The 24,814-nt window shown below is 40.6% G+C and overlaps 2 protein-coding genes across 3 annotated transcripts in view; one reads left to right on the forward strand and one right to left on the reverse strand.

Moving 5' to 3' along the window:
• Positions 1–4,770, forward strand: part of pus10 (pseudouridine synthase 10) — a 65,003-nt gene extending 60,233 nt beyond the window's left edge. For both annotated transcript variants that reach the window (XM_048601303.1, XM_048601305.1), the window contains one exon: positions 4,523–4,770. In XM_048601303.1, the coding sequence (XP_048457260.1) occupies positions 4,523–4,561 (39 nt within the window). In that variant the 3' untranslated portion in view covers positions 4,562–4,770. The remainder of the gene's footprint in view (positions 1–4,522) is intronic.
• A 5,232-nt stretch (positions 4,771–10,002) lies between these two features.
• Positions 10,003–24,814, reverse strand: part of LOC109918747 (proto-oncogene c-Rel) — a gene marked incomplete at its 5' end in the record, with an annotated part of 35,915 nt that continues 21,103 nt past the window's right edge. Inside the window, 4 exons of the mRNA XM_048600981.1 lie at positions 10,003–12,361; positions 12,942–13,043; positions 19,349–19,423; positions 22,056–22,271. Of these exons, the coding sequence (XP_048456938.1) occupies positions 11,517–12,361; positions 12,942–13,043; positions 19,349–19,423; positions 22,056–22,271 (1,238 nt within the window). The remainder of the gene's footprint in view (positions 12,362–12,941; positions 13,044–19,348; positions 19,424–22,055; positions 22,272–24,814) is intronic.

The raw sequence follows: 24,814 nt of genomic DNA on the forward strand, positions 1-24,814 counted from the left end.
CTGCACCTTGTTGTCTCGGATTCTCCAGCATCTGCAGTTCCTACTATCTCTGTTTTGATGTAGTTGAGGGAGGAATGTTGGCATGGGGATCTCCTTGCTGCTGTTCAAATAGCATACAAAAGCATTCATTTAACATCTCATCTGGAAGAATACACCTCTCATAATGCAGCACATCTTCAGTATTTCATTAGTTCTCTTGCCTAAATTATATTCTCTGGTTTGTGGCAAAATTTAAACCTAAGAAGGAAGAGTGCTACTAACTATGCCGGGGTAGCAATATGCATTAGAGAGTAAAATTCCTTACTCTTTTTTACTTAACATGCTGTATGCAATTGCCTCTTAGGTGCTGTCTTCCTCTCTCATGATGTTTTATTTATCTCTCTCTCTCTCTCTCTCTCTCTCATCCTTACAGGGACATAGGAGTCAGAGTAGGTCATTTAACCCCTTGAGGTTGTTCCACTGACCATGAGATCTTGGCTGATTTGCCATCTAACTCTATCTGCCCATCTTTGCTCCATAGCTCTTTAAAATCTTCTTTTGACAGAAATTTATCAACTACAGATTTAATTGAACGGTATTGTTTGAGGGGAAAAGTTTCACACTTCTACCATCCTTTTTGTATAAAAGTGTTTCCCAGCTTCAATCCCGAGCGATCAGGTTGTAATTTTCAGACATTGCTTCCTAGTGCTTGATTTCCCAGCCATCTGTAATAGTTTCTCTATCTACCTCATCTTTCCCTCAATACCTCAGCCTGTTCAATCCTATTACCCTTCAATCTTTTAAAACCCTGTGTAACTTTGTGTAATTTTGTCCTGGAATTTAACCTTTTGGCGCCCTGGTAATATTCTAATAAATCTTTGCATGGTAAATCAGTGGTTAGCATTGCTGTCTCTCAGCACCAGGGACCCGGGTTCAATTCCACCCTTGGGTTACTGTGTGTGGAGTTTGCACATTCTCCCCGTGTCTGCATGGGTTTCCTCTGGTGCTCTGGTTTCTTCCCACAGTCCAAAGATGTGCAGGTTAGGTGGATTGCCATGCTAAATTGCATAGTGTCCAGGGATGTGAAGGCTAGGTGGATTAGACATGGTAATTACAGGGATGTAGTAGAGGGGTGGGTCTGTGTGGACTCGATGGGCTAAAAAGCCTGCTTCCAAACTGTAGGGATTATTGCTCTCAAAGGGTTGTGAATCAATGGAATTAATGATCTCAGATTACAGTGGATGCTAGGACGTTGTGTAAAGGAGCTAGACAGATTTTTAATTAGCAATGGATTGAAGGGTTATGGAGAGTAAGCAGGAAAATGGAGCTGACGTCAGCGATAATTATATCAAGTGGTGGAGCAGGCTCGAGGGGCTGAATTGCCTACACCTGCTGCTAGTTCTTACGTTCCTATATATTCTTCCAAAGTTTTGATGCTCAGGCTTTGCTTACAGTATCTAAGGTGTGTCTAACTTTGGCCTTGTACGACTGAAGCATGACTACTATCCACTTACATTTTTTTATTCTTGTTATAAAGGCCAGGATTCCATTAGTCCTTTTAACTTTATTTTGTGGTTGCTTATGACATTTTAATGATCTGTACCTGGACACCCAAGTTCCTTCCAAAGAAAAACCGAAAGAAATGCGGATCCTGTAAATCAGGAACAAAAACAAAATTGCTGGAGAGGCTCAGCAGGTCTGGTAGCATCTGTGAAGGAAAAAAAACAGAGTTAACGTTTCGAGTCCGGTGACCCTTCCTCATGCGGCACCACATACACACTCTCAGCCTTTCCACTCCGCAGTTCCACTTCATCCTCCGGCTCATTCGTCATGCTAACAAGAAACTTTTTCTTTTCCTTTCAGGCGCCAAGGCCCACAAGATGCAAAAACTCAAAAATACCCATGGCCCTCTGGAACCTTCCTCTCCCCACCTTCCCTCTGACTCCATCCCCTCCCCCAACCCCCCACCTCCTGTCAGGTATTCACCATCCCTCCTAACCTTCTGCTATCCGACGCAGAACGCTCCGTATTCAGCAAAGGCCTCAGCTTTATTTCTCTGCGCCCTCCCCTTAACGAATTTTGGGCACGACATGATGCCGAACTCTTCTTCCGCCATCTTCACCTCCGTGCTCATTTCTTTGGACAAGAGTCTTCCCCCTGTCCCACAGACCCCTTTGCCCAGTTCCAATGCTCTCCCTCCAATTGGACCCATCCCTCCGGCCTTTTACCTGCACTCGATCTGTTGAGAACTGTCGACGTGACATTAGTCGCCTCAATTTCACTGCCCCTCTCACCAAATCCAACCTATCTCCCTCCAAACTGACTGCACTCCGTGCACTCAGATCCAACCCTGACTTTGTTATTAAGCCTGCCGATAAGGGTGGTGCTGTTGTAGTCTGGCGTATTGACCTCTACCATGCAAAGGCTGAGCGCCAGCCCTCAGATACCTCTCCTACACGTCCATTCCCCACCAGGAAGGTTTTAGGGCTCTCCGCTTCTTCCTGGAGCAAAGACCTGAACCATCCCCACGCACGACCACCCTCCTCCATTTGGCTGAGCTTGTCCTCACCCTCAACAACAATTCTGAGGAGGTGTCACCAGACCTGAAACGTTAACTCTGTTTTTTTCCCTTCACAGATGCTGCCAGACCTGCTGAGCCTCTCCAGCAATTTTGTTTTTGTTCCCAAGTTCCTTCAACTCGTACTGCTTCGTACTATTTGGAAAATACTTTGTTTTATTGTTTTGGATACTGATAAATGGATTTCATTAATGTGATTATCAAAGTTTCTCAAGAATGTTATGCTTCTGTCTACACTGCTTAAATGCTGCCTACCTTTGTGTCATTGGTATATTTGGATATGAGGCTTTCTAACCCATCATCGAAGTCATTGCTGAATAGTTGAGGCTTCAATGCAGATTCTTGATGGTCACGCTAGTCATTATCAAACATAAAGGAAGATGTTTGATGTAATCTTGCCTCTCTTCTAAATTTATTGAATCTCTTCCTGTCTATATGTTTCTTGCTAGCTTCCTATCATTCTAATTTCTCCCTTTATTGTCTTACTGATTGTAGCCAGAGTAACACTTGTACCAGCTTTTCTTCCTGTTCCTGCACTGTTACCACTGGTATTCCCAAAGATTTGTCCTTGACCCTTATTCCTATTTGGATGTTGCCTCTCAGGGACATCCAAAAGCACAATGTCAGATTTCAAATGCATACAGGCAGCATCCAACTCTACCTCGCCATCACTTCTGTTGACCACTGCACTGTTGCTAAATTATCAGGCTGCTTATTTGACACAATGAGCAGAAATTTAATTTGAGAAGATTGAAGCCAGTGTTTCAGGTCCCTACTTCAAATTCAATCTCTCTACCTGGCAACAGAGATTAAGCCAGTCTGATCATAGTCTTGGGATGATTTTGTGCCCAAGACGAATTTCTGACCATACCATCACTTCGATTGCCTATTTCCACTTCTGTAAAAATTTCCCAACTTTGTCCTTCTCTCAGTGCATCTACTGCTGAAACTCTTATTAGTGTTTTTATATCCAGTCTCTACTCTTTCCAAAGCGCTTTTAGCTGGTCTTGACATTTTTACTCTCTGTAAACTTGTCATGTGTCATTACATGCAACATTTTGTTCTCCTATCATCCTTGTGCTTACTGACCAACATTAGATCCTGGTCAAGAAAGGTCTTAAATTTAAAATTCTCATTCTTTGTTTTTGTATGCATCCATGGCCTTTCCCCCTCTTTATATTTGTAATTTGCTGCAGTCCCACAATGCTCTGAGATGTAGGCACCCTTCTACTTCTGACCTTTTTAATGTTCCCAATTTTAATTGCTTCATCTATGATGACCATCTGTTTGGTTGTCAAGGTCCCAAGCTCTGGAATACCCTCCCTATATGTCTCTGTTTCTCTCTCTCTTGCTTTCCTCCTTTAAGACACTCCTTAAAGGATAACTCTTTGACTATACCTTTGGTCACTTGACCTAAATATTTCCTTATTAGCTTGATGTGTTTTATTTTCAGAATGCTCCTTGAATTAGGTTGGTATGTTTCATTACGTTAAAGGTGCAAAATAAATAAATGCTGCTTTCACTCACTCATGCTTGTCTCTAGCTTACATTCTAACTAGCATCATTTTTGGTCTTTCCTACAAACAAATTTAAGGTCATCACCTCACTTCAGATTCTGTCACGACTACTTTAAGCCAGTTACCAATAAGTGAATACAGTGAATGTCCCAATTTTTGTCTGGTCCAAACTGCATCGAATGGAACCTGTGTCACATAACGCTCTCTTCTTAACATGGTCTACGTTTGCTCAACAGTTTCACTAATGGTACATCTAGCTGTGTTTTGAAATTTGAGTGCAACACTGTAGGTAAATGTAATTGTGCTGCATTATTCCGAATACTTTTGTATTTATTTTGGGGTCATTACTAATGGCTCGCAACCATCTTGTAGTGTCAGTATAATAGATTTACTGCTGTCTTCACAGTACAGAAAGCAACACAGACATAGTAACCTTTCTTCTCTTTAGTCTGTAGATGTTGACTGGCCGCCAAAATTGGATGAATGAAGTGCTGGAGTTTGAGCAATTTCTGGCTGAGTCCAGGACTGGCTACAATCAAAAAGATTATCAGATATGTCATGGGAGCTGATGTAAACAAAAACAGTGACAATTTCTTTAAGCTTAATTTTGTATTCATTTCCTAATAGCTCAGTTTCAATGTAAACCTTGTAAATAGCTTATGAACAGCATATAAAAAATAAATGTCTGACCTTAAATTATGCATTTTATTTGTACAAAGTTGACAAATGCACTAGCTGCACAACTACTAATTTTTAAAATAAATTCATTCAGGGGTCATCAGCATTGCTGGCTAGACTGGTGTTTATTGCCCATCCCTAATTGTTTAGTGGGCATTTGAGAATCAACCACATCGCTGTGGGTTTGGGGTCATATGTAGACGAGACAAAGCAAGGACAACAGTTTCCTTCCCTAAAGGACATTAATGAACCAGATAGGTTTTTCGAACAATCAACAATGGATTCATGATCGTTATTAGATGCTTAATTCCAATTTTCTTTTTATTGAATTGAAATTCCACCATCTGCTTGGCGGGATTTGAATCCAGGTCCCCAGAACATTGCCTGGAACTCTGGATTAATAGCCTAGCAATAATATCACTAGCCCATTGCCTCCCCACAAATCTTTAGCATATGGTTAAATATAGTACTTATTCTGAAATTTGTGAACTTGTGAATATTTTGAAAAACTGCCTGGTGCAATTATGTATATGTCCAAAAAAGAACTTGCTTTTATGATTAATGTTTCATTCTGATCCAAAGAAATGTAGTTTCTAATATTTTAAATATCTCAGTGAGTCAAATTACTTAAATAGTAATCATATGTAAATAGTGTCTTGCTAAAACTTCTTGAATCACTACAGCCGGCAGATTACTTGGAATTTAGTATTAAATGGGAAATTCAAAAGTCATTTTGCACTAGCAACATTTCTTGGATATTAAAGTCTGTTTTTAGATGGTGCAAGTTGCGAGAGAAATGTTGTCCTTCTCCAAATACTGCCCTGTCCAACTCAACCAAAAAGATTTAGTTTTTCACATTTTTATTTTAGGAGCAATGCTTTATAAAACAGAAATGAAACAACTATTTTGTCTCAATGACATGATCTCAGTGTGTCTGCATCTCTTGACTCTGCATGTGAATCATTGGCAGCACTGAGCAAGGCAATGTACTGTATTTAAAACAAAGTTCCACGAGAAATAACCACATATCTTACAATTCCAGTTCATTTGTTTCCAACATTTAAGCGACAGACTTTGGAATGAGTTCACAGAATGAGTTGCTAAACTGAAAAAATGCAATTTGCATAATTGCACAATGTGCCAAATTGGAAGATAGCAACTTCTTAACACCTTATTGTCCTGTGATATCACCCAAGCTCCAGGTAAAAGCTAGCATACACATTCCACAAAGAAGGATGGCAGCAAGGCTGAACCTGGAGCTTTGGAGGGTGCTTTACTGGCAGCTACAACTGCTCCCTGTGTTGCTGCAGCTCTCTGAAAATGCGATTTTGGCTACTTCATCTCAGAGAAGGTTCACTGCTGGCTTTTAGGGACCTTGGCAGACAATCCCCACAGGAGATGCAGAGGACTCTTAGAAGCTCTTCACCTGCCACCCAAGACACTGGTCCCCTGGATTAAATTCCAACCAGTGAAATTCACACAAAAAGCTTGATGAATCATAACTTAATGAATACAAGATGTTTGGGCAAGTTGTTTATGCTTTGTCACTAGCAAATTAGATTCTTCACCATGGTCACTTGTCCACATTTTCTGCAAGGAGAAGTGGAATTTGTATAGACCCATTCATGATCTTGCAGAGTCCTAAAGCCATTGCGCTACTTTTGAAATGTAGTCTCTTTTGTAACGCATGACATATGACAGTCAACTTACGCATAGAAAGATCCTACAATTAGCAATCTAATGACACCTATTGGCTTGCCTTTGCTTATCTGAAATTTTTGAAAAAAAGTGAAATATATTTGACAAACATGCCATTATAATGAATACAGATTCAAAATTATTGTGTTACTATATATTGACACCAGTAAACCCCATCTCCTAGCTTCCATATTGCACTTTCTTGTATTAGTAGTTTATCTTTATCACCTGGGCAAATTGATGTTTTACTTACTGAAACAAATTGGATTGTTTTTTGAAAGAGATGACACAGGCTCGATGGACTGAGTGTTCTCCTGTACTCTTGTCTGCTTTTGTATGTTTTTGATAAATCTAAAGTTTGGAGGCAGGTCATGCTTGTTTGCTTGCTTGATATAGTCCTTAATAGATTAGGCTATGACAGCGTTGGAGCAAAAGGTATCCTCCATTCAACAATAATTTTGGTGTCATGGAAATTAAAGAATATATTCATGCCATGACTGTTTAATCACTTACAGGAGCACTAGTACTGCAGACTTCCTTAAATGCTCACTTGCATTTTAAAATATAGGTGTAGCTGGCTACTCAACTGCTGCTTTGGTGTGGGTACGTTATAATGAATTTTAACTGGCTTCTGTTCAATGTATCAAACATGATTAGAAATAATATAAATCACATAATCTAAAGTACTGTTATCTGTTTTTAAAAAAAAACTTAAAATCTGTCTCCTCCTTACAAAGTCAGTGGTGCATAGAGGGCTGTTTTTCGGACTGGAGGCATGTGACCAGCAGTGTGTTGCAAGGATCACTTCTGGATCCGCTGTTGTTTGTCATTCATATGAATGATTTGGATGAGAATATAGGAGGAATGGTTAGTAAGTTCATGGATGATTCCAAATCGGTGTTGTAGTAGATAGTGAAGAAGGTTATGTCAGTACAATGAGATCTTGATCAGACGGGCCAAGGGGTCGAGGAGTTTAATTTAGATAAATTCAAGGTGTTGCACTTTAGTACGACAAACCAGGTCAGGACATGCACTGTTGTAGAGGTTCATAGTTCCTTGAAAGTGCTGTTGCAGGTGGACAGAGTGGCAAAGAAGGGTTTGGCACATTTGCCTTCATTGGTAAGAGCATTGAGTACAGGAGTTGGGATGTCATGTTGTGGCTGTACAAAACATTAGTGAGGCCACTTTTAGAATATTGCATCCAATTCTGGTTGCGCTGTTATGAGAAGGATCTTGTTAAGCTAGAATGGATGCAGAAACAATTTACAAGGATGTTGCCAGGACTGGAGGGTTTGAGTTGTAAGGAAAGATTGAATAGGCTGGGGGCATCTTTCCCTGGCGAACTGGAGGCCGAGGGTGACCTTTTATAGAAGTTTATAAAAGGAGAAGATGAATAGCCAAGGTCTTTTTCCAAGTGTTGTTGAGTCCAAAACTAGAGGACAAAGGAAAGATTTAAATGGACCTGAGGGGCAACTTTTTCTACACAGAGGGTGGTGTGTGCATGAAATGAGCTACCACAGAAAGTGGTAGAGACGGGTACAATTACCACATTTTAAAAGACATTTGGACAGGTATGTGAATAGGAAAGGTTTAGAGGGATATGGGCCAACATAGGCAAATGGGACTAGTTTAGTTTGGGAACATGGTTGATGTAGACTGGTTGGACCAAAAGGTCTGTTTCCATGCTGTATGACTCTACAACATATACCCACCCTCCCTAATGGCACCCAACAGCCATTTTCTTTGTTCAAAAAGTGATTGAATATATTTTGCATATACTTTCAAATTTAAAAGCATAAAAGTATTGCTATAGTCACATGGATGACTGATCAGATTAAATTTAGAGCACTACATTCTTCCTCTTGCACCTGCAAGTAGAGGAAAGCAAGAATCATATCCATATCTCATGACATATTGCAGTTCCCAGGGGAAACTAGCTCAAATTATATTGGGTATTAATGCTAGGTTTCCAAAATTGAACTTAAAGAGCAGATAGTGGTCACAAAATCACCTCCCTACAAAAATGTGAAAGGAAAATGTGACATATTTAGCAACTGTATACATATAAATTTTACATAGTTTTGATCTAAATAGGTGCTGAGCAACCACTCCAATGCTAATTATTGTAACCAATCCTTCAGCAAGAATATGTTCAACATAAAATTGTTAAAATTTCAAAGCAAGAGCTGTATATGAAAGACAATTTTCAGGAATTGGTGACACTCTACCTCCAGTATATTCTATGGGATGTGGGAAGTCTGCCATAATCTTTTAATTCACAGGCAGTTGATCAGACAAGTAAGTATGCATCTATCAACTGTAGAACAGTAACTATATTTAGAAATTTCAAGCACACATCTGAATTTGCCCCACACGCCTTGCAAATACCAATCCCAGTAAACATTTTTCAATTAAATTAGAACTGATTTAGTACAACCAGGATCTTCCCCATCAAAATCACCACCGAATGCTAATACACTATTTGGGAAACTGTTACAGGTCTGGAATGAGTTTTTATAATGATCCTTTTCACTGGTGCGACTTTTGGCTTCAAGATACGTAGATTTTAGTGTAGAAGTAATAACAGCCAAAACAGGCAAGGAAAAAGTAGTCATCAGCACTACACAGCATACAGTTCTCTAATTGATTTCAGGATGACAGTTTGAACATTTGTAAGTTCAGTTAGTGCATGCTTCCCTTAAGTTAAATTAGCATGTACTGATGTTTGTAAATTTAATTAAAATTTTACAATAATAAAGAGTTGTGTCTGACCATTTTGTCCCTCAAGATGAGTTCAGAGTGTATCTGAGGGAGATGTGCATTTGCCTACCTACAATAAAGTCTCACAAAAAATGTTAATGGCCCCATTGCACAAACAGGTCATTTATCTGTGTCAATACACAGTGGCATGATAGACACCTAATATTATACTCTCAGCCCCACTTTGTAAAGTACATGATGGCCTGAAGGCTCTTCAGTTCTTCCAAGAGTAGAAACCCAATCAGTCCCTATCTATAACCACCCTCCTTTACCTCACTGACATCATGTCCTTTAACTCCATCCACTTCCTCAAAACAAAAAGCTATTGGTACTCAACTATCTTTTTTCTCCCCTCTTCTAGTCGTAGGCGGGTCCTCTTCATCTTTCTTGAGGGCCATCATTGACTGCATAGCAAGAGCAGAAAATGGTACCTATAATGTGGAGAATGTTTGAGTGCCAATTTCTACCCTTGCCTCATCTGGTCAATCTTTAATTCTTCCCTGTCCTGACTTAAGCCTCTCCGCTTCCAGGGAGAGGCTGTCAGCCAATATCCACCATTGACTATGCTTCCTCACACAGGTCTCTATTCCATTCACCCAGTTTTTCCATCTTTGCCACATCTGTTTTACCAATGAAAACTTTCAAACCAGCACTTCCAAAATGCCTTGTTCCTCTATCCAGAATTAACCCCCATAACATTCCATTTCCCGCACTTTTCCTCTCACCATCCATCCCAGATTTAAGAGTTCCTCATGTGCCAGACCATTATTAATAGAAATACACAGTCAGGTGAATGTTGAAATATTTTTTATTTAAAAGTTACAAAGTTATAAAATTAAACAACGTCAGCAGTAATTGTAAACATCAAAAACAAAATCATAATAGCAAGAACCATTGTGAAAATATCCTGAAAACTATTTATAATATCCTTCTGCTAGCAATTGTTTTGAAAACCATATCACAAAAAATTCAAATGCCACAAAATGACCATACGGCATACATTCAATTTCCCTAATAAATCTGATTTATAAATTGAGAACTTATCTTGCAAAGTTTATATGCTAAGTACAGTTAGATTGACACAGTCATTACAAACATCAAGGGAAGTCCCTTTCTACATAAAAGTAAATTTACAACTTTACAGTGTAAAATGCACCAAGATGAGCTAATTTCCTAATTTAAGACTTTCTCACTTGGTTTGAGAACTTAAATCAAATAGTAAAAAATAAAAATGCATTACCATTAGATAATTAGGAAAATACAGTATTTGCTGCACAGATTATGTTAAAAATCTGAAGGTGCAAGGTCACCAAGATTGAGGAATATTATTGAACATTTCTTTTGAATACTGCTTCCAATTCATTTCTTTTAATGTGTAACACTATTCTGAGCTTCATTTTAAATGTTTCTAACCAACCTCCATCTAAAAGCAACAACTTATCTTCCCGAAGTGATCCGTAGCAAATGGGTGGACATCTTCCTAGTTCCACAGACATGGACTTCAAGGTTGGCTTGTAGCTTTACTGGGAAGAAATTCACACGTCAAGTAAAAGGTTGCCATGATCCTACCTCCAGGCAGTCTTGATGGAAAAGGGTCATTGCTGGTAATGCTTATCCACCTTGCCAGAGTAGATAGCCAATTTGAATATTAATTACCCAGTTGTGGGCTAACTGGGACTGCTATCGGGATCCTCCTGGCAGTGAATGGACTAGGCGTTTGCCAGAGGCCAAAGCCTGAAAGATGCCTCCTCCTGATGGCCGCCACCAGAGTAACGTGGATCAGAAGGTTGCCTCAGGGTGCCTAGTCTCTGTGATCAGAATTTGTATCTTTTGAATTCAAACATTTTATTAATACATGAGATCAGAGTGTCATGACATATTTATTGCCCTCCAGAACAAATGATGAGCTGCTGCCTTGAATCACTGTAGTCCACGTGGTGTAGATATATCAAACTGTGAGTAGGGAGGGAGTGACAGGATTTTAATCCAGTGACAATGAAGGATCAGGGAAATATTTTCAAGTCAGAATGAGATGGGAGTTAGATGGGAGCTGTTCAGAGGGTACTTCAAGACTGAGAAACCCTCATAGACCCCCATACTGCAGCTTCAGCACTCACCTTAGCTAGTGGGCTGCCATCTTTCCAGGGTTGCAGGCCCAACCATAGGCATTGGCCCAGTCCTTAATTGGACAGCAGGTTTGGAGATTGCCTCCTGGAATATCACCAGTTGGCATGTCACCATCAAGTGAGAGTTCAGGGCCCTCTTTTGAATGGGGCAAGACATCCAACGTATTCACCATCTTTTTACTAACAAAAAGACTGAAATAATTCATTGAAATCACCAGAATCTGTCTGAAATTCATTCATGAAATCCAGGTCTACATGCTTTGAAGCTATTTGATTCCTATAATCATTAGCTTCAATATCACCAACACTGAACACATCACTTGCCATGCCATCTGCCATCTGCATGCCTCCGTTAAAAGGTAAGTCGCTGTTCAGGTGTCCAAGGACACCCTCTACACGAATGTCATTGGGTAATTGTGCATTTGCTTGAGCAGTTTTGATAGCAGCAGTGTTCTGAGGCAATTGAATACCTTGAATAGATGGTGTGTGTCGCTGACTCGATAGCTCCCATAGATCTGGAATGGGTACAGCTTGTTCATGGTTTGTACCTACCAAACGTACATCATTATTCCTGGCAAGTATATGCATATGAGGGTTGTGATTTACCAAAGTATCAGAAGTGCTTAAAACAGCAGGTTGTTGAATGTGTTGAGCTCCAATGCCATTGTTGCTGATGTCATGTCGAAACCCTACTGAATCTACTGGACTGTTCCGCGTAGGAGGTTGCAAACATTTCAGCACATCTTCATTAAGTACTGGCAGTGAATTATGATTTGCAGGAGTATGTAAATGTAAATTCCCTTTTAGAGTATTATAAGAAGGATGTGGATTCCAGTTTGGAGGGGTACCTGCTGTTGTGGTTGTAGATAGCAATGTTTGTTGGCCAGAAGTGAAAATCTGGTTTGGATTGCTGATAACTGCATTACTAAAATTATGATTATTCTGGTTCATTGCCACACTTTTGGTATGCTGCTGACTTGACATTACTTGTGCCTGTTGTAGTCCACTAAAAGCATCCCGAGGCTCTGTGAAACAAGGAGTGAAAACAGTGACTCCACTGACAATAGCTATTTTTTAAAAACAAGTTAATGCTTAGAATCAACAAATTACAAGAAATAAAATTTGCACCAATCTCTGCAAGTCTGGAGCTTTTGCCATAACTATCCAGGAAACATACACTGGCTTTGTAAAATAAAAAAAAAGCAGATTCATCTAAATTATATGTTAATCTGTGTACAAATGTCTTTAAGCAATTCAATGTAGATTTGAATTTGGAAGATAAAATAATATACTACTTAAAATTACATAGTGTAAGGGATATTGCAGTTGTGATTTGCATATGACAACACTGTTGTGATGTTCCCTATCGTAGACTCTAGTGAAGAATTTCACATTTTAGTTTTTAATCAGAGAAAAACTATTTAATATCTGCAACTTGTTAATTGCCAGAATTTATGAAGTTCGATAAAATTGATTTCGCTACACTACAGAAAAAAAGACAGATTTTTAATGTTTACTCATACTAAAATAGTTCTGAAGCTGTGTTTTAATGCAATCTATAGTGTAGTCAGATCAGTCTGTGTTTGTGATGCCATTCTTTCTTACCTTGCTTAATGGTGTTTGAAAGAGCATAGGCTCTTCTTGCAGTGGGGACACCAACTGTGATCTTATCTGGTTGGTTTTGCATACATTGTACATCTGTGGTATCTGAAACCACACATCAAGATCCAGTTGGATTTTTTGAAAAATCTACAATCAACCCAACCAAACAAAAGCACCACTGCCACATGTTTGAAAATATTAATCTAAACAGACCCAACATTCTAATATGCATTCAAATATCTTTTCCACAAAAGCACACTCATAGCTCAGGAAGATGACATTAAATGATATCTAAATTATCAGATTAATATCTCCTGTATCACCACATTTATGGACTTTAAATCACATTAATCTATTTTTATAATGCATGGGGACTCCATAGAGAACGCTGTCAAAGACCAAAATCTAAAATTTATGTTGTGTTAGCTTTCTAGATTGTTCATGCATGAGTACCTCTTATCCAAGACATAGTATTGGGAGGCAAGATGCCAAGAAACCATCATGTTCAGTTTCATTGGTATGCAGGTCCCTCAAGACAGCTCTATCAGCACAGCAGAGACCCAAAAACAAATTAACCACCTCTTCTAGCTGGGGAGATTGAAAATAAAAGTGCTAAATGCATAATAATAGCTCAATGGTGCTTCAGTAGCAAATCTTTCTTAGAAAGAATGGCAAAACAAATTTGAAGCAATATTTATTATGTCCAATCCTATTTAAAGAAGGAACTGATGCTAAGAAAAGGGCACATCATTAACCGTTCATGTATCAGAACCTATATCAGAAGAATAGTGTTCAAGACTGTAAGAACTAATGTCATACTTAAGAACCAAAGTGTCACTGCCAATATAGATTGGACTGATCTATGTCTGAGTTAGTCTTGCTGGACAGCAAAATGCACTGATTCATATTTAAAAGCAAAGTGCTGTAAATATTCAGCAGACAGGAAAATATCTGTAGAGAAACAGCATCAATGCATAAGATAATAACCTTTCACTAGAACTGGGAACAATTTGAATGTACTAGTTTTAAGTCAAGTAAGGGTGGTAAAAGGACATACGATTCAGAGCAGAAGTGAGCTACCCAGCCTTTGGGCCTGCTGCGACATTCAATAGGATCATGGGTGATTGGATTACTGCACATTTCTGCCCGCCCTCAAACTTACACACCTTTTCTTATGCATCTATCTCTGCCTTAAATAAAATTCAAAGACTGCATCCACGGCCATTTTGATGGTGAGCATTCCAAAGATTCATGAGCCTTTATGAGAAACAAATGATCTAATCTCTCTCTTTAAAGGGTGTCCCCTTATTTTTAAACAACAGCCCCTACTCCCTGACTTTCCCACAAGAGGAATCATCCTTCTAACATGCACTCTGTCAACAGCCCTCAGGATCTTCTATTAGTGATCAAACCACCTGGCACTCCTGTAAATTCCGATGAAGACAAACCTAACCTGTCCAACCATTCCTCATTGGACAAGGTGCCCATTTTAGGTATTAGCCTAGTAAATCTTCTCTGAACTGCTTCAAACACATTTACATTCCTTCCTTAAGTAAATGCCCAATACTACACATAGTACTTAAATTGCTTATTAACTGAAGCATAACCTCCGTTATTTGGTATTCAATTCCCCTAACAATAACACCTCATCTTCATTATGGACATCCAATCCCTGTACACTTGCATTCCCCATACGGTTGGCCTAAAAGCCCTCCGCTTCTTCCTCTCCCGCAGCCCAACGAGTCCCCCTCCACCGACACCCTCTTCCACTTAATCAAATTCGTCCTTACCCTTAAAAACTTCTCTTTTAACTCCTCCCACTTCCGACAGACTAAGGGGTTGGCGATGGGAACCCGCACGGGCCCAAGCTATGCCTGCCTCTTCGTAGGATACGTGGAACAGTCCCTCTTCCACTGCTACACTAGCACTATCCCCCACCTCTTTTGCCGCTACATCTCTAAGTGATAACATTCTATTAGTTTTCCTAATTGCTGTACCTACATACTAGTCTTTTGCAATTCAAGCATGGGGATATCCAGATCTCTCTGCATCTCAAAGCTCTGCAATCTCTCACCATTTGGATAAAATGCCTTTTCATGCTTTCCAGCAAAATGGATAATTTCACATCTCCCACATTGTACTCCATTTGCCAGATCTTTGATCACCCACTTAACCTTTTCACTTTATAAGCCTCATTATAATCTTCCTCACAACATTCTTACTTACTATTTAACTTTGTGTCATCAGCAAACTGAGCAACCATACCTTCAGTCCCTTTGACCAAGTTGTCTGAATATATTTTAAAACATTGAGTACCGAGCACTGATTCCTGTGGCACACATTGCCAAGCAGAAAGTGGACCATTCACACCAACTCTGTTTTCCTGTTAAATGAGAAAAGGGTTGCTGTGCAAGGCCAAAGGGAGTGGTAATGGGACAAATGAGGTGTCTGGAAGAAGTGTGAATGCGAGACTAATGTACAGCTCCCATCCAAAAATGAAAGCAAACAGTTCATCCACTTCACCAACACCTTCCACCCCAACCTTAAGTTCACCTGGACCATCTCTAATACCTCTCTCTCCTTCCTGGACCTCTCTGTCTCCATCTCGGGCAACCACATAGAAACTTATATCCATTTCAAGCCCACCGACTCCCACAGCTACCTAGAATACACCTCCTTCCACCCACCTTCCTGCAAAAATGCCATCCCCTATTCCCAATTCCTTCGCCTCCGCCGCATCTGCTCCCAGGATGAGGCATTCCACTCCCGTACATCTCAGATGTCCTCGTTTTTCAAGGACCGCAACTTCCCCCCCCTCAGTGGTCGAGAACGCCCTCCACCGTGTCTCCCGCATTTCCCGCAACTCATCCCTCACACCCCATCCCCGCAATAACAACCAAAAAAGAATCCCCATCCTCCTCACGTACCACCCCACCAACCTCCGGATCCAATGCATGATCCTCTGACACTTCCACCATCTGCAATCCGACCCCACCACCAAAGACATTTTTCCCTCCCCAACCTTATCTGCTTTCAGGAGGGACCACTCTCTCCGTGACTCCCTTGTCCGCTCCGCACTCCCCTCCAGCCCCACCACACCCGGCACTTTTCCCTGCAACCGCAGGAAGTGCTACACCTGCCCCCACACCTCCTCCCTCACCCCCATCCCAGGCCCCAAGAAGACTTTTCACATCAAGCAGATGTTCACCTGCACATCTGCTAATGTGGTATACTGCATCCGCTGTTCCCGTTGTGGCCTCCTGTACATCGGGGAAATCAAGCGGAGGCTTGGAGACCGCTTTGCAGAACACCTACGCTCGGTTCGCAGTAAACAACTGCACCTCCCAGTCACGAACCATTTCAACTCCCCCTCCCATTCCTCAGACGACATGTCCATCCTGGGCCTCCTGCAGTGCCACAACGATGCCACCCGAAGGTTGCAGGAACAGCAACTCATATTCCGCTTGGGAACCCTGCAGCCCAATGGTATCAATGTGGATTTCACAAGCTTCAAAATCTCCCCTGCCCCTACCGCATCCCAAAACCAGCCCAGCTCGTCCGCGCCTCCCTAACCGGTTCTTCCTCCCACCTATCCCCTCCTCCCACCTCAAGCCGCACCCCCATCTCCTACCTACTAACCTCATCCTGCCCCCTTGACCTGTCCGTCCTCCCTGGACTGACCTATCCCCTCCCTAATTCCCCACCTACACTCACCTTTACTGGCTCCATCCCCGCCTCTTTGACCTGTCTGTTTCCTCTCCACCTATCTTCTCCTCTATCCATCTTCTATCCGCCTCCCCTTCTCTCCCTATTTATTTCAGAACCCCCTTCCCCTCGCCCATTTCTGATGAAGGGTCTAGGCCCGAAACGTCAGCCTTCCTGCTCCTATGATGCTGCTTGGACTGCTGTGTTCATCCAGCTCTTCACCTTGTTATCTCAGACGATGAGACTGCTGCTTTTTCCTGTTTGGAAGTTTCAGTTTCTAAGTGGGAGCACAAATTTATAGTTGGAGGTCACTGAAGGCTGTAAGGTGCCTAATTGAAAGATGAGCCGCTATTCTTCAAGCTTATATTGAACTTCATTTGAACATTCCAGAAGGCCAAAGTCAGACAGATCACCATGAAAGCAAAATGGAGAATTAAAATGACAGTTGATCAGAAGCCAGGGTCATGAACAGAGATGTCCCATAAAGTGGTCACCCGATTGGTATCTAGGCTCCCCAGTGTAGAGCTGACCAATTTGTGACTATCAAATAGAGTATACTAAATTGAAAGAAGTACACATAACTCATACACAAACAGAAGTTGCTGGAAAAGCTCAGCAGGCCTGGTAGCATCTGTGAAGAAACATCAGAGTTAACGTTTCAGGTCTGGTGACTGTTCTGATGAAGGGTCACCTGACCTGAAACGTTAACTCTGATGTTTCTTCACAGATGCTGGCACACCTGCTGAGCTTTTCCAGCAATTTCTACTTTTGTTCCTGGCTTACAGCATCCGCATTTCTTTTGGTTTTTATTTCACCTAAATCATACTTTTACCTGAATGGAATCAATCATTCAGGCTTTGGATGTTGAGGAGGGAGGTAAAGAGCAGGCTACTCTTGTGCTTAGATACAAAGCTGCCATAGAAGGGGAGGGACATATTAGGAATGACTGAAGAATGGATTGGGAGAGAGTGTTCTCTTCAGAATGCTGGAAGTTCAAGAATCTTGCCCACCACTTAATTCTCAAGAGCAATTAGGGCTGGGCAACAAATGCTGGCAATTTGTTAGCAAACCATGCTCACATTGTATGAAGGAACAGGAAAAGAAGGGCAAGTGAAAATACAGTTTGTAGTGGCATCACGCTGGAGGATGTGGAAATGACAGAGCATGGGCTATTGAATAGCGAGGAGTTGAGAGGTGGAGGTGAGGACAAGGGAAACTCTATCATGGTTCTGGGTGGGAATGGAAGGGATGAGAGCAGAAGTGCGGGAAATAATTTGGACATGTTTGAGGATCCTGTCAAGCATGACTGGAGTAATCTTCAGTTGAAAAAAAAACGGAGACATAGCAGAAGTGCTGGTATAAATGTTTGCATTATCACAAGATGCAATACTGCCTGAAAAATCGGGAGAATGGAATGGAGTTCTTACAGGAAACAGGATGTAAGGAAGTGTAGTCAAGGTGGCTGTGGGTTTATAGTGAATATTTTTCATTGGCCTATCTACTGTGATGAAGAAAGTGAATCTGAGGAAGAATGAGTTGGAAATGGACCACCAGAAACTAACAGCAGGGTGGAAATTAGAAGTAAAGTTGATGAAATTTCTCAGTTGAAGGTGACAGCAGAAAATAGCAGTGCAGAGTAGAATAGGTCTAGACCAAAAAATTTTCTACACATCTCACAAATTTCTAGGTCTCATGCAGGTGCCCACTGCAACACTTCAATTTGGAGGCAGTAAATACAGTTAAAGGAACCATCGTTCAACGTGAGAAAATGTGCAGGACTGAGGAGGGTTGAATTGGACGAAGTCTGATTGTCTTCTTTCAAGGAAGAAAGGAGCAGAAAACTCTCAGGCTATCCTGGTGCAGGATGAAGATGCACAGAGATCAGACACCTATGGCGAAGAACAGATGTTCAGGGCCAAGAAATTAGAAATTGCTAAAACGAAGGAGGACATCGGACGAGTCATGAACATGGGTGGGAAAAAGTTGGACAAGGAGAGGAAACAAAAGTCAAGACAGTCAGGACAGTCCTATAAGTGGATCTTGGGAAGGAGAAAGAAACAAGCTATATAGAGTTGGGGAAGTATGAGCTTGGAGGTTCTGAAGGGATGATCTCCAGTGGCGCCCAGTGACAGGCATGTAGACAATGGTTTCATGTTCACTGGTGAGGTCACCATCAAGAGGGAAGTAGGAGGAGGTGTAGTTGAGTTGGCTGTGATTCAGACATTGGCATTTACACTTTTTTACACCTTATATTTGGAGTCTTCAAAGCTTGAAATCATGATTCTGAACCTATATTCAAGCCTAACATTCAAACTCATTTAACATAGTGTATTTTAGCTGATTTGCAAGTTATTGCAAGAAAAACGTATACATCACACCCACTGATTTATAATTTCAGTCATAATTATCCTATAATAAAAGCTGTAACAAAGTTACCCTGAATTTTCTAGGCTACTGTGGCCTTGTTTCAGAAATAGGTGCTGGAAATCAAAGATAGAAATAACATGCCCAGAGTTTATGTAAAATGTCCACAGAAGTGTTAATGTGTCAGTGAATATTGATTTATAACTGACATGCTAGGGAAGGCTTGTGACCTGCAGTTCTATTATGATGCTGTAGTCACAAACTGATAAATGCAATTCTGAAAACAAAAATGAGTACAAGATCCCAGTGTTTTGAGATATGGTATTGATTGTATTCCTTACCTGATGGTGCCCAATCCTGCAGCAACTTATGGAAAACATCTGCTGTCCTTTTTCTTTTTTCGTAAAAGCAGTTATCTATACAAGGAGACAGATTACAAAAGAATTATTTAAAAATATCATACTCAAGAGAATGATTGGTAATAAGAACATTTCTGGCTTTGTTTTCTGGAATCAACAATGTTAATTTTTTTAATCGCACTTTTAACAGAAAATGTCTCAAGACTTGCCACAAAAGATTTGACAGAGATACACAAGATCATTATAGGAGAGAGAACGAAAAGCTTAGTTAAAGGGGTAAGTTTAAAAGGAGCATCTAAAGCTGAAAGAGGTAGAAAGGTAGCAAGGAGAGGAATGCTCTACTCTAACACCTAGGCAACTCACAGCAAAGCCAATAGAAGGGTGTTATTAAAATAGCAGAGGTACAAGAGACCAGAATTAGAGATGAGCACAAGTCTCAGAAGGACTGTAGGACATTACGGAGATAAGAAGGGGCACAGCCATGGAGGGAATAGAAAATAACGAGTGCACTTTAACAGTTAGTCACTTCTGATCCACAAGCCACTGTAAGTCAGTATAAGATACAGTGACCAGAATTTTGGATGACCTCAAGGTAACAGAGGGTAGAAACTGGGAGGCTGGCCAGGAAAATGCTGAAATAGTCATCTAGAAGTAACAGTGAGGGTCTTAGCAGCAGATGAGCTGAGGGAGGGACAAAATTGGGTGGAACTAATGACAGCACAAATGTTTGGCTGAAAGCTCATCTCACAACCTGACACCAAGATTGTGAATGATCTGATTTAGCCTCAAAATAGTTGCAAGAGAGGGCAACAGAAACTCAGTGGCCTGGGAACTGAGTTTGTTACCAGGCTAAAAGACAATGGTTTCAGTCATTTCAATAGTTACTTAAAGGAAAATACTGCTCATTTGGTACTAGAAGTCTGATGAGCAGTCTGACAACTTAGCTCAGGGGATTGAGTTGTCATGAGAAGGTAGAGCTGGGGACCACCCACACACATTCAGGAGTGTATCAGGATGGACAAGATATTGAGCATACAAATATCACTTCCTAACTTAAGATTTCGGATGATTAATCTTTTGTATGACCCTCTATGAACTGACTAACTTGATAGGTATATTAAAGCCTTGCAGGAAAAAAGGTGAAAATAACAACTCATCTCAAAGCTTTCCATTTAACAATTCTGGAAAACAGTTCAATTAACCTAATTCTAACTTGTCATGAGGAACTCACAATTCCTGAGACCCGGACATTTTGCTAGAACTATCCGGTCAACAAGATCATCCAAACCTTCATTTGTGACACAAAGCCTTGCTCAAACTTTGTTTTAAATTAGTTACAAGAAGGCATTGTCCAACAGTAATTAATTTAACTTCCATCTAATAAACAGGATTGAAATGGGTCCAAAGGACACATCTTAAATTGAACAAATGAGATTTTAATATTTGTCTGCAAATGGAACACCAAAGAATCAATTTCTTTAGGCTTTAGCTCCGCCTTCTGACTGCTTCAAAGCAAAAGAAGAATGCAAACTAGTAACATTGATCAAAAGCCCTGTCAACACACTGATGCCACAAGCTCACTGCTGTCACCAGATAGTCAAAAGAACTGTTACTATAAACTTGTTAACAGTCAAATAATAAGAGGTCATCCATAAAGACTAGGAAAGTCCCAGTCTTTTCAAAGTTAGTTGATTAGAGACAAAATTGGCCTCAGCAATATAGAGAAGAGAAAAAGTAGCCAGTACTCCCATATTAATGATCCTGGCTTGACAGTGCAAAATGGACAAGATCAGACTAGGATTCAGCTTCAATGGCAAGTCTAGACTAAAATGAAGAATTCTCATCCCACCCAAACACAAATCAGATTACTCAGGATCAAGATGCAAAAGGTTGTCTGGACAAATCTAGATATTTTATACAGATACAATTTAATAGGCACAACCAAAATGCAGTATTATGCAAATCCTACATTGGAGGCAGATGCCCCACCTCCAGTTTAAAAGCCTTTCTGTCTTCCCTTTGCTGAATTCAACCCAAACATCATACTGTGAAGTCCTGCCTCCAAGAGTTGCTGGCCAATCATGAGAGCTATAATCACTGCTGGGATTATAATCATCCCCAACGAGGAGTCAAGGTGCCAAGTGCCCTTGCGAGATTGGAGTTTCAGGAGATCAAAACTATCAGGCTTCTGTGAGGAGGTTGGAGAAGCCAGGTTCTACAGGACATATGGTAAAGGACAGTTGCAAGAGGAAGGCTCAGAAATCCTTGTTTGGGTACAGGGACTTTCACACAAGCTGACAAGGGTGCTAGATACCACATGGCTCAGGCAAGCACCAAGACCAGTGGTGGTTCAACTAAGGTTTTAAGTGACCATTAACTGGTCATAAGGGCCCCAACTGTCCAATGGATAAGTGGGCTTGCCTCCGATTCCTGGTAAAATAGTAATAGTGGGTAGATGATGGGCTCAATGTCATCAACACAGCAGTCGATTTTATGCTCCCCTCATCAGTCAACCCACTCCTGGGGAAATTGCAAAATTTCTTGCAATAGTTAAAAGCTTTGGGTACGAAACATTGCTTATAAAATCTTAAATTTTCTTAATAAAGAAAACATCACAACTGAATACCGCGGAATAAGCCAATTAAATATAAAAGTAATGCTATCCTACACCAATCATTATGAACAATACCTCTGTCATCTGGAAGGTATCTGAACTCCATAGATTCACTGACTTGTTGGTCTGAAGGTCTTCGAAGCTGCATTTTCACAGATACAGGCTCAGTAATGTTTGTATTGCAATATGCAGGTGTGCGAAAGACAATGGCAACTTGTCGATGGACGTCAGCTTGTGAAAATGAACCTTTGGCCTCCCAGTCATGAGTGAAAAAACGAACTTCAATATCATCTAAGGACACAAATATTAAGAATTTGTTCAACACAATGCGTAAAAGGATTCTTAAATCCATGTTATGTTTAACCGTGGTCTATACTTCATGACTAACGTAGAGTTGACTTCATTTGTTTGTTTTAAAATAGATTTTAAGTTTGGCACCCTGTCGCTACCTTTTCCCACTACTGATTTCAGGATAAGCCAGTAATGACCCCATTAGTGACTTTGTCTAAGTGCAAATATAATCCAGGGTAAAAGTACTCATCATACATCAAAAAAAATGTAGCTTCAAGTAAAAATGAAACAATTAAATATTCAAAAGACCTCAGACAAATTTTAAAAACTTTTAAAAAAAATTCTTGTGCATCTCAGCGTTTAGCAATACACAAACATTTCTAGTAAGGTAGCGGCAGAGTAGGACGCTCTAGCTGGAGCTCTTCTGCTCCGCCCGTTCTTTTTCTTCTTATTTAATTACCCCCTCCCTCTCTCCTCCCGTTTCTTAGCCTCAGACACCCGGCCCCGGCCTCCAAAGCAAGGTCGGCGGAGACACCAGCTCATCGGCGACCAGCAGCGGGAACATCAGCAGCCTGAAACAGAAACACCAGTGTACAACGGCTGGAGCGGGAATGCCAGTGGCCCAGTGCGGTACATGGCAGCAGTGGCAGCCAGACGTCAGACCATGTGGAGGCCCCCTGCACTGGTCTGCTGTGGAGAACCTCTGGAGAGAGACCATGAGGTTTGTCTTTTTAACTTCACTTCTTATTTTTCTGACTTATGGTTATACTGCGCATAGCTGTAATGCAACTTGTTTTTTCTTCATTTCTCTATTCTGTAAACAAGGATTGTACCTAGGCACCTTTGTACCCAAGATGTCACTACGTGGTGACGTAAACTTTTCACTGTACTCATTTGAGTACATGTGACAATAAAGTTAATTTAATAATTCTATTCAATTCAATTCAGATGTTGTTCCCATTATAGACTCTGCAAGCCATGCAGAAGTGGACAATATCCACACAGTAGTGGTCTGAAAGGAAAGAACCTCCTGATTGCCTGTCTTTTCATCCCCCATTCTACAATTAACAATTTATTTTCTGTAATATCCTTGAATGGAGGTTGATGGTTGGGATTTCAGTCTCCTGAGAGATCATTGAAACACGAAATGTCATGAGCATCATCATCATGTGTTTTGCCTGAAGGCAGGTCCTTGGCTCAGAGTCTTCCCTGTATCTTGCTATCCTATTCCAATCTTTTCATTTCCTAGAACTTCAGTTAATTTTTACACCAATGTCCATTTCCTCATGATGTTCCCAGTGCAATCTCCACCCTTTCCTAACTAAGTTTAGCAAATTGTTCTAAGGGTCACTTGGCCAGAAACATTAACTCTTATTTCTCTCTCTCTCTGAGAGTTTTTCTAGCACTTTCTGTTTTTGTAGCAAATGGCTTTCATTTGTTCACTGTCAACACATCATCATTTGCTACTTTTTCTATCCACCTGGCCATTAACCTGGTGAAATCTCCTCTAAACCCATATTTCAAAACTATTTGATAAGTTCCATGAAGTTCAAGTCTCCCTACCATATGAAGCACCAATCCATATCAAGCTCTTTTTACTAACTGGAGTTGTTCAAGAGGTGATCATGATACTTAAAGTAGTCTTTAACAAAATATTAGCGTTGTTTATTATATCAACCAACATCACTATCTGGTACCACAGTGACATTATTTTCAGCAGGAAGGAACCTTCATGGACACAAAAATTTCAAGCACCATCAGGCAGAAGTACTACCTAAAAACACAAAGGATTACATTTGATTCATTTAGAAAAGGCAAATACCACTGTAGCCTCCTCTTCTTGTCCCCACACCATAACCAGTGGTCGCATAAGTATCCAGACTTGCCTCCTTCCAATTTCTCATCTATATACAATCCCCAGTGACTTCATTTGAAAACACAGCATTTGTATCTACATGCTCACTGTTGACATCAGGAATTTGGACAGCCAATAGCTTGGCCAATCAGATTTGAACTGCCAACCAATCAGCATCCTTTGCTCTTGCAGTATAAATAACTGTGATCATTTAAAATTCGGCATTCTTGTGTTTGTCCTGATGAATGAAGGATGAAAAGCATCATCAATATGTCTCTTTGTTCAGCAATAATCTTTTCACTCTTTAAAATGGCTTGGACTTTGCAATCACATCAGTACTGACCCTGAAGTAAGAATGAACAAGACCTGTGGCACTTCCCTTATCACGATGTTGATTTAATTTAGTTCTGATGCCAGCTATCAGGGATCTCTGGTGTGCAGAAAGTGAAGCCATGAACAGGCTGAGCAGCCAAGCAGATAGCAAACCCAGAAATTTAAAATAATCAAATTTTAATCATTTTATACAGAATGAACTAGGTTGGGATTTACACCAGCTTAATGCAGGAGCTAATATATAAACAAAACAACTAAAAATATCCAAGATAACAAGGTGTACAGCTGGATGAACACAGCAGGCCAAGCAGCATCAGAGGAGCAGGAAAGCTGACGTTTCGGCTCGGGACCCTTC

The sequence above is a fragment of the Rhincodon typus genome, chromosome 9 (assembly GCF_021869965.1).
Source record: "Rhincodon typus isolate 14 chromosome 9, sRhiTyp1.1, whole genome shotgun sequence".
Taxonomy (NCBI): domain Eukaryota; kingdom Metazoa; phylum Chordata; class Chondrichthyes; order Orectolobiformes; family Rhincodontidae; genus Rhincodon; species Rhincodon typus.